At 46.7% G+C, this 10,300-nt stretch overlaps 2 protein-coding genes across 2 annotated transcripts; one reads left to right on the top strand and one right to left on the bottom strand.

The window, feature by feature from the left end:
* Positions 1 to 406: 406 nt before the first annotated feature.
* N7509_000187 (uncharacterized protein) lies at positions 407 to 1,333 on the bottom strand (the record flags this gene model as incomplete). The annotated part of the gene is made up of 1 exon (XM_056624834.1): positions 407 to 1,333. The coding sequence occupies one exon, from the start codon at positions 1,331 to 1,333 to the stop codon at positions 407 to 409; it is 927 nt and encodes a 308-aa protein (XP_056494699.1).
* A 7,911-nt stretch (positions 1,334 to 9,244) lies between these two features.
* Positions 9,245 to 9,622, top strand: N7509_000186 (FG-GAP repeat domain-containing protein; the record flags this gene model as incomplete). Its single annotated transcript, XM_056624833.1, has 2 exons — positions 9,245 to 9,257; positions 9,333 to 9,622. 2 exons carry the CDS (start codon positions 9,245 to 9,247, stop codon positions 9,620 to 9,622), a joined length of 303 nt encoding a protein of 100 aa, XP_056494698.1.
* Positions 9,623 to 10,300: the final 678 nt, after the last annotated feature.

Genomic DNA, 10,300 nt, shown 5'->3' with positions numbered 1-10,300 from the left:
ACTTTCGCATCCCGTCCGTCGAGCTCAATATCGAGAACCCGGAACAGTACGAATTGGTATATCTATATATCGTTTGTTGTCCTGTTATTTCAATCTTACGTTGGAGCATTCTTAATTACCTCTCTTTCACGTTAATAAAATAGGTGATTGCCGTAAGTCTTCCTCAAATCACATAATAGTCTCTTCTTATCTGATCGTTATTCATTAGGATATTGAACCCCAAGCAACACCTTCAACAGCCGAAGTCGCTCAGCGTAGTGGTAGTGATACGATCAGCCAAAATCACAACCTGAAGGGCAAACCATAAGGTAGAAATGGTGTTATCGTGATGGATACAAGACATTAAGAGCATATGAACCAATGTACAAATAGTTTAAGCAGATTCAACATGCTAGTTGCAACTAAACTATGGCCCATGTGATTTAAGGGGTGGATCTCTCGAGGAACGTGGTCGAGCACTTCGATCGGAGTTTCCAGGGGAGAAGTCGAAATCGGCGGTATTGTGAGAGCAATCGCCGCTCCAGCGTGGCTCTAAGTGAATTTCCTCTCCGCGTAGTTGGTGCACGTGTTCGAGGTTTGACGGATTTTTGCGAATCACAACGAGCAGACTGTTGAGTACTGTGAACTCTAATATCAACTTGATGCTGTAGACGACGGGCTTGTAGGTCGTCTGAACGTCAAAGTGGTCGGTGTACTCGGTCGTCAGCAGAGAAGCATCTAGCAAGACTGCGATAGCGTTGACTAGAATGAGATTTATGACAACTCTCTGGCCTCGAGGGCCTTTCATGGCCAAAATTGGCCTCAAGGTAGTCATGGCTTCCCAGATGTAGAGGCCGCTGATAATCGTCTCTTGGATGGCGAACCCTGCTAATTGAATACGCTCATAGACGTTGAAGGGTGCGACGAAGTTGTTGACACCATGATTGCTTCCGAGAAATAGGATAGTGGTGGGAATATGCAAGACGCAAAAGTTGATAAGGATCATACAGAGTACCCAGCGAGAGTAGCGATCGTAGGAAGTCACCAGATGGAGTCGTGAATACAGCACGACGGACTGGCCGGTGACCATAGCGTACCACCCGATACAAATCAGAACACACATGGGGAAATTAGGAGCGAGCGCAAAGTAGCGAAGGAATGATGATATCGTATGTAGGAAGATTCCCAACGCGGAGATCAACATGCTCCAGAAGTAAAGGCCGTGATAGTGCCTGAAGGTAATGAAGATTGAAACCATGATTTGAAGGACGTTCCAACATGCTAGAGCGAAAAACCCTGCAATCACCATTGCAAGGGCTCGAGATATCTCGACAGGGCCGGTTTCGCCTGCCATACTGGCGCCCAATTCCACCAGCGAATAGTAAAATAAGGGGGGGGAATACTCTCAGGTCGATTGGTGTTGACTTTTCGATCAACTTTGCAGGCCATCACCAAGTGACCTCATAGTGACTTTGGCAACATTGAGAAAGTTGTGAGCTTCAGAGGGACCAGGCGAGTGCAGCAGATGATGGCCATGAGGTGTCGAAAGGAGACGTCGAAAGTAGCTGCTGCAAAGGGTGGCTCTTGGTGGCAGTTGAGTTTCCAAGCGCATTTAGAGTTCGTGCAGGATCCGGGATTGGTGTAGTGGTGATCTTGTACGTACAGAACTCATTGGTTGCTAAATGGGTCGTGACATCATATCAAAACTGATGGGGAAACCAGAAAGTTTAAAGATGGCCTAGATCGGAGATGTCCTCCATAGCGTCCGTAGTCCAAGCGGTACCTGGGATCGAGGCATGGCATACTTTCAGTATCACTCGTCAGTACTTGGTAGCCTCGTGGGTCGGGAATTAAAGTGAGAATGAAACCATAATGGGGAAAGTTCAGCTGTGCTTTCGCCTGATGCAATTTCATCAAGGTGAAAAGTTGATAGGTCTTTCCTTTACACGCGGCGGTTGCTTACTCGCAATTCCCACGGTAAACAATATGTGACCTGGATGATAAGTGACTTAAGGTGGTGCGATAGACACGTTTTTACGTGCCAATACTCATGGTTATATCATGTTTAAAATTTGAAGTAGATCGGGCGGGAACAAGAGAAATTATGGTAGCCAATTTAATTAGAGCAGCAAGATATAGAAAGACGCCTTGTAGATATTGTAATGGGGATTTCCGCTCTCAACATCGGTGCCCTAGGATCATGTGACGGAAGCCTTAGCAACAAGGCTCCTGTTTTGTTTCAGGAGAATAAGTAGAGTTCGTTCTAGATTATCAATTCAACATGCATGTTCCCCCTTATTAAAATGTTCTACTGAGGCTGCTGAGGTTGCGGTATCAATATACTGCGTATGAAAGGTTCTGTTATTGTTTGCTCGATCATCTCTCTATAACGTCCCACTTTGCCCATCTCGTTCCTGCACTCTGCGAGTGTGGTGGTCTTGTCTCTTCGCGATCGACCCGTCTGCTTGACAGACTGCCTGCGAGCATTCCCATCTTACAATATATATATATTATTTCGCTCGACTTTCTGTAGCAACCTTTCTATGTTGAATGACTAAATAGCAAGCTATTGTAATGGGCATGTGATATATGTTGAATTGGACCAGCAGGCTAGAATAATGCAGCATAAAGGAGCTGTCTGGTCTATTGGACTGAAATGTATGGGTGAGAATCAAATAAGTGACTTTGTCTAATCCAGGAAAAAACCGGGAAAAAGGGATTCTCTTTAAATACATGCATGTCGCCCAGTTTATTATGCTAACGGCATAGAAACCTCTATCATTCAGGGGTAACCGACACGTATATTGATTCCTATTGGTTTATCCATGTGGGACAACAACAAGGCCAGAAATATGGGGTTGAGCGATGCATTTCGGGAATTGATTTCTCAACAAAGTGTAAGCTAATATAAGAAGGTCATAAATATGTATATTTATTGGTGATCTCTCGCAGTCAATATGGGAACAGGAACGTGAATAGTTTGGTCATAACGGGTTCACCTGTCGCTGCGGTCTTATGCGTAAACGCATTAGGCGGTAGCGTCAGAGAAGGCCTGTCCGCGCTTCCTTGTAGGGAGGCAATGTATATTGCAATACTGGTTTCTATATACAAAGGGGAGGAGGGAGGAACAAAATAGAGTCTTGACTGCGTGAGAGATGACGAGCTTCCACCAGAGGCAAGCAACTGACTCTTGCGAGGCAATTGTAGGAGGAAGAAACCCTCCGTGATGTCGGTGTAGATGTCACGTGGGACAGCGTGGGCAACGTGAGGCAACCCCAATAAAACTCCTCCCTTTCTTCAGGAAAGGATCATAACTATTTTTTCAGCGGAAAAGTCTCATTTGGTCCACTTCGAGGTGAACTTTAAAAAAAAAGTACTTAATATTACATCCAATGAGTGCACAGAGTACGGAGTACAGTACATTCATGAGTATCCACGTATGTTTGCTGTGCTGGGGCCCATAGCCTAGTGGGCTTTGTTCCAGCCTACTGGTTCCGCACTAACCCTTCTTGGACTCCGACCACCTACTGTGGGGACAGTTCAATGGCGAAGAACCAAATCACTTGTTTGAGACCCAGGACTCTCGTTAATTCTGACTGAGGCTTTGAGTGCCCTTCAGTCTATATATTCTATGCGAGTAATCCCTTTTTAAATTCATCATGTCCATCGCATGAAGTGGATTAACAGTGACCGTTCATACCATAACCCAGGGACATTCTGCTGACAATGGCCGCTGCATCAAACCCAATGCTGATGTCCACAAAACGCATCTCCCTACGTCGTTTGTTTCCGGATGATTTTCAGCTTCTCTGTCTCCTGAACAACGACGAGGGTGTTATGACATATCTAGACCATAAACCACCCTCAATGGAGGAAGTCAATCTCGAAGTTCAGCATATCATTGATTACTATTGTTGTGATATGAGGCTGGTGCAGATCAGGAACCAAGCCGAACTATCGGAATTAATCCCGAGATATCCATACGAAGAACCAAGTTGATTGGAAATCAACTTGTTCTTCTCGTTGTATATATATATAGCCTAATGTTTCCCTCTGAGCAATAAGACAATTAATACCTCTGAACTACAACAACTATGCCAGATGGCCGAAGTTCGGCCGGTGGATTGCAGAGGGCCCTAGAGGCGAGTTTCTCGGCTGGTTCTCTCTCGCAGGATCTGAGCAGGAAATGCCAGCTAGGCTTGAAGTAGGCTACCGGCTCCGTCGCCAATATTGGGGCATGGGTCTTGCAACCGAGGGTACTCGTCTACTTGTTGAGTATGCATTTTTGCATAACCCAATGGTGGAGCGGGTTATTGGAAGCACGATGTTTGTCAATGAGCGATCTCGGCATGTGATGGAGAAATGTGGAATGAGACGTGCAAGGACGTTCCATCTTAGTTTTGAGGATCCGCTGCCTGGTAGTGAGCATGGTGAAGTGTTGTATGAGATTACCAAGGAAGGTTGGAAGATGCAACAGACCTAAGACCAACCCTTCTGTCCTACAGTCGCTCGCGAGCCGCACCTATTGGGTCTGCAGTAGAATATTTGCCTCGCCATCAGATTTGAGCTTGCGCAAGGCAAAATTTACATCGAGCTCCTGGGAACTATGTCAAAATGTGCCAGGGTCTGGCATGCAGTATACACGATTCGTGCAGGGTACGGTCCCACACGGCTCATATATGCTACTCTGAACAAGAGGAAGCTAATTTTCTTCTGCTTGCTCGCGCTAAGTCTTGTGTCTAAGATCAACTTGTGGCTTTCTACTCTTGGTTGTTAATGCCCTGAAAAACACAATCCGGATCTACAGTACGTGAGCCCTTGACAGCCAGGTTCCTAGGAGTAGAGAACGCTTGCTCCTCGGAATCAGGCTCTTCTGAGAACTTCAAAGGTCCATAATATTATGTGATGAACTCTAAATAAACTTGTAATCGGAGTAGCCCAACTATGGGAGCTCACGTATACAAATATGTGAATGCAGATCAAATATTCTTGAGATCAAAGCCGCTTGCAACAAAGTCTCGCTATAAATACTGCCCTGCATGTCTTTGTGATGAATCAATCATCGCATAATAGCGCAACGAGCTCTCTCTTATTCACATCGCGAAAATAGAGGTATCAAAATAGCGAGATAATCTCATCCTTTTCGAAATCATGGCGCACCTCCCACCTATGATTCGTGAGTCACTACCACACATACAAGTATAAGTACGACCAAAGGCAGCTGACCCGTCTGATGATATCAGCCCTCCAAGGAGCTTCTCGTCTAGTTGGTCCGTTGCCATGCGACAAGTCTCTAGATGTCTCTTACCCCAACCAATGGGCACAAGCCGCCTTGTCCTTTGCTATCATGCATGGAAACCTGTCAAACATCCAAAAGTTACTTCGTCGACATGATATTGATATCAATGTTCGGAGCCCGAAATCCCAACCTCCAATCCTGATAGCCCTCGAATATCAACAATACGAGATCTTGAGGATCCTTCTGAAAGATCCGCGACTCAATATCGACATGCAAGATGACCGAGGATACACCGCACTTCATCTGGCTGTGATATACGACGACCCTGTTGCAATGCAAATCCTCTTGGATCACAAACATATTGGCGTCAATCATTTAGATTTCGCGGGTAATAGCGCACTTCTTCTAGCTGTCACGGCCTACGACGGCCTTGATCTCAAGAGAAACGAGATTATACATCTTCTATTTTCAAATTTGAAGACTCTGGTGGTGAATGAGCGAGACCAGAGAGGCCGCTCGGTACTGTGGCATGCAGCAAACACTGGCAACAAAAGACTAATTTGTCAACTGGCGCGGCCGCAGGATCTGGTGCCCGAGATTGCGGACAATGATGGTGTGTCTCCCCTGGACCAAGCTAGGAAAAGAGGGAGCATCGAGATAGTTGCGCTTCTGCAGAGCCTTGCTGCACATGCTAGCTCAGGGGGGGATATCCACGCATGACATGCGATGGCCTGATAATCGCAAACTTGAAATGTATTGATAAAAGGCTACGTCATTCAAACCAACAAGAAAGATATTTCGGGATGTTTTGTCTGAACAACGTTCTTGGGAGGTTTGCAAACCAAGGGTTTGTTTCTCGGGGGTAATCTGTTTTCGAAATCTTCCATGTGTGCATAGAGCCTATACTGTACATGCTGTTTCTCCTCGAGTACCTTGAACTCTAATCGCTGAAAGTCCCCATCAAGTGGTAGGTCAGGGGAAGCCAGAGGCTAGATCGCGAATCTAGGTCGTAACGTTAGCGTTGAGAGTTTGAACCTACCCTCGCAGCGATACTGTCCCTTATCTTCGTGGCTCATATATTTCATAGAGTCAATACGTAAGAGTGTATCCATTGGACTTCTGCTTCTGGAGAAATAACAGTATCGTAAGCGCCGGCACTGGGTGCCGTTGCATTGACCTGGCGTGTCTTAAGGTGGGACACATGGGAATGAGATTTCCGTTAACACCGGCGAGCTCGCGGTCATGCTGGACCTATATCTTGGCTGATGATTGTGCGGCTCCCGGAATTCTTCTAATGTGGCCTGCTAATGAGTTTCGCCATTGATATTCGCTGTCCTCTATGGCATCGGCTTCTAACCTAATTATCACCCCGGGAGTCAATCATGCGAGACTCATCTTTTGTGAGGCAATATTGTTTCCACGTTGGTGAGTGTCACGTTTCCATTATTATTTCGACCTTCGAAACATTTTAGCTTTTGACAGCATCGTCCAGGATTGCTATACTAGTCGGCAACATGATTCTGCGGCAAAGAAGTCTTCGGATACAGGTCGTATAACTGAAGAGTGCGTTTAACCATTCCTGGATCAGACATTATTTCAAGAGGGCAGAAATCTGATAGGTATAAAATGGCATAAAGTTGGAGGTGAATGCCAATATTCAAATTTTACAGGCTATAAATAGAAAGCTATAATTTCGCGATCCCGGCTTGGTTGTCGTCTGGAATGTCATTATTGACGTCAGTGTCGATACTATACAATATAATCAAGTTCACATGGCTTCGCACACTACCATGAGCGTCATTGATAAGGAGTTTGAGCGTCTGAAGAATATGCGGGAGAACCGATTGAACAAAGACATTGGGAATTACCTCGATAAAACACACAACGAGATCCAACTCAGGGGCATATGTAATCCCAGAGGCCCGTATAGGAAGTCGCTCATTCATTATGCCGCGATGGGAGATTGCACTGCGCTTCTTCAAAGTCTGTCGATGATCTTAATCATAATAAACGAACACCTCTCTCTTGGGCCACAGAGAATGGCTCTCTCGGTGCCACCAGAATTCTGCTGAAGAACGGTGCCAAGGTCAATTCCCTGGATGATATGTACTGCTCGCCGCTTACGTGGTTGATTAGTGCTGGTAGTCCTCAATACAAGGATCTCGAAGCTACCAGATCATACCTCAATGAGAACGGGGCCACTACGAAGGTGCGAAACGCGCATGGATACTTAATAAATTGCGACTCCTCTGAGGATGAGAATGAGGCTATAGGGGTCTCTTTTGGCCTATTGAAGCCAAAATTCGTCTTGATTGAAGCCAGCATAGATATTTCCAGCTTCAAGGTCCCGGCAATACAGTACAAATAGTCGGACACAGTCTTGTACGAGGCCCAAGTCTGCCAGAGCTTGTAGTCTAAAAAACTAATATCGATTATGAAAGAAGATGAAATATGAGAAAAGAATAGGGATTCGTGTTGCCAGTTCCTCATGGCCATCAAATAGAGTGATATTTACGGCGCAATGAATGGTTCCTTGTCATCCGTGTCTAGATCACTGGTGCATTTTGGCCTGCTCCAGCTCTCCCATTGCCTTATTATACTCATGGTACAAGGTCCATGAATAATTGCGCAGACGTTCGAGTTCAGAAATGAGATTCTGTTGATGATTTTCAAGTAGCGATACATGCTCCTCGATTTCGCAAAATAAATGATAGAAACGTGTTCTTGCTTGGTGTCCTCTTGGGTTTTCAAGGAAAGCTATTCGGAATTAGTAGGAATATTTTGATTGTGCACAGCAGACTCAAGGTAGCGCCTGGAACGGAGATCAGAGGCGAGGTCCGTGGATGACACATATCTATTGGGGGTCATTTCGCAGGCGTCCTTTGTGGGTGTACGCCAGTCGGGAGTCCGATGGGTTACGATGGTCACAGGTTTGACTGCACATTGGATACTTATACCTTGGCTGAGGAGTCACAGGATACCGTAGTTCTGCATGCTTTCGATCCTACTCCCAGGATTTAAGTCGCGTTTCCTCGAGCCCCGAGCCCGTTCTGTTGTAATATGAGGCTGGTGCAGATCAGGAACCAAGCCGAATCATCGGAATTAATACCGAGATATCTATACGAAGAACCAAGTTGATTTCCAATCAACTTGTTCTTCTCGTTGTATATATATAGCCTAATGTTTCCCTCTGAACAATAAAAAAAAAAATTATACCTCTGAACTACAACATTGGTGTCCAGGACGGCCGGGTGTTCAGATCGGCCGGGAATTACGTTAGCGATGGTCGCTGACAGTGCCGCGGGAGCAGAGGTCTTTCGCAAACATTCCGGGTGGTTGAGAACTTTCGGGCCAGGCTCAGTGACCCTGGAGCCGTCTTAGGGGGTCGCGGCATATCATATCCCGGTGAAATCGATGAAGCTTACTCCGGAGATTATGGCCGACGTTGTAGCTAAACTGCTTAGGCAGAACAACTGGGGCGAAGACTCCAAGATTCAGTATCTGGGATAGCTGACGTGGCCGAGTGAAAGGGCGGAGGGCTCGATTGTGATCGAGTAGCTGCGAAAAAGGACGAACGACGAAATACATTTCGAAAATTGCGTCCCAGAGAAAACGCATACAATGGGAAAGTTCAAGCAGAGCCTTCGAATCCTCTTGAGGGAATTCAGCCCTCAAATATGTAACGAGCAGATTAAGATGCTTACTCTTTAGCCCCCTCGCTGGGTTCAGCCCCTTAGCCAACCCTCAACTTCTGTAGATCACCATCTATATTGCGGAAACAGACATTTCTCGCATGCACATGGAAACGCGCATAGAATGAATGGAGTGAGTCGAGCATTCAGACCCATTGTGCTCTGGTTACAAAGTACGAGATTGTCTCAATACAACAGCCCGGCGTTGGCAATGTTCGATGAGTGACAGGTCCAATTTCTGAGATATAATTCAACCACTTTACCAATTAAGGGCTTGTTTAAATACCTATCAAGCCTCAGTCGTTAGCCTACCGTTGGAATACTAAGCCTAACTATGGAGGCATCAAGTTTGAACTCTCATTGCTGAACTATCAACGCCGCACGAACCAACAGCCTTGAGTATGACCATAGATCACAATTAGGGAACTATATTCGATATGCCGCTCCACTTGGATCCGGGAGCTTCCAAGCGCAGACCACATTCCCCGTGGGGTCCGGCCCGGATGGTGTTGCAGTAGGCGACTTCAACGGAGATGGCTATCTCGATATTGTGAAGACGAATTTCTACGACAATTCACTGAACGTCTTGCTTGGAACTGGATCGGGGGGCTTCCAGGCCCAGGCCACATTCCCCGTGGGGTCCGTCCGGATCGGTGTTGCAGTGGGCGACTTCAACGGAGATGGTCATCTGGATATTGGCCATCTCCGTTGAAGTCGCCTTCTGCAACACCGACCGGGATGGTCCCCACGCCGAATGTGGCCTGCAGCTGGAAGCTCCCAGATCCAGTCCCGAGAAAGGCGCTCACCGTATTGCCGCCCTGATTCGCAGTCACGATATTGAGATAGCCATCTCCGTTGAAGTCACCTAATACAACTTCGAACAGAGTAGACCCCACGGGAATGTGGCCTGCGGTTGGAAAGCCTGGAAAGGTGTGCAGGTGCAGGTGCCTGATGAGCAAGTTGATCCAGCAGGGCACTATGGAGGCGTGAAAATTGATCACGTTAGCAATCGGAACATCGATAAAATAGCAAACATCCCAGAAGGATGAAGGTTAAGTCCAACTTACAGTATTCCCACAAGTGCCACAGTTACTTGGATCGTTCTGGAGGTTGGTGCAGGCGCCACTGCAGCAGCTGAGGGCTGCTGCGCACTGTAAAATTCAATGTCAGCGATATCACCTCCATCGGCAACGGATGACAACGCACAATGTTCCCACAAGTGCCACAGTTACTGGGGGTGTTCTGGAGGTTAGTGCAGGCCCCATTGCAACAGCTCAGTCCGGACGCGCACTATCGAGCACCACTTAGTCGTCGTCACAAAATATGCAGTCTGCCGCCGTCGTACACATTGCCCGTTACAAGACGAAGAAGGAGGATCGCAATCTGTTGT

The sequence above is a fragment of the Penicillium cosmopolitanum genome (genome assembly GCF_028827165.1).
Source record: "Penicillium cosmopolitanum strain IBT 29677 chromosome Unknown utg000002l:1.0-415252.0:1.0-415526.0, whole genome shotgun sequence".
Taxonomy (NCBI): domain Eukaryota; kingdom Fungi; phylum Ascomycota; class Eurotiomycetes; order Eurotiales; family Aspergillaceae; genus Penicillium; species Penicillium cosmopolitanum.
This window is presented reverse-complemented; position numbering and strand designations above follow the sequence as displayed.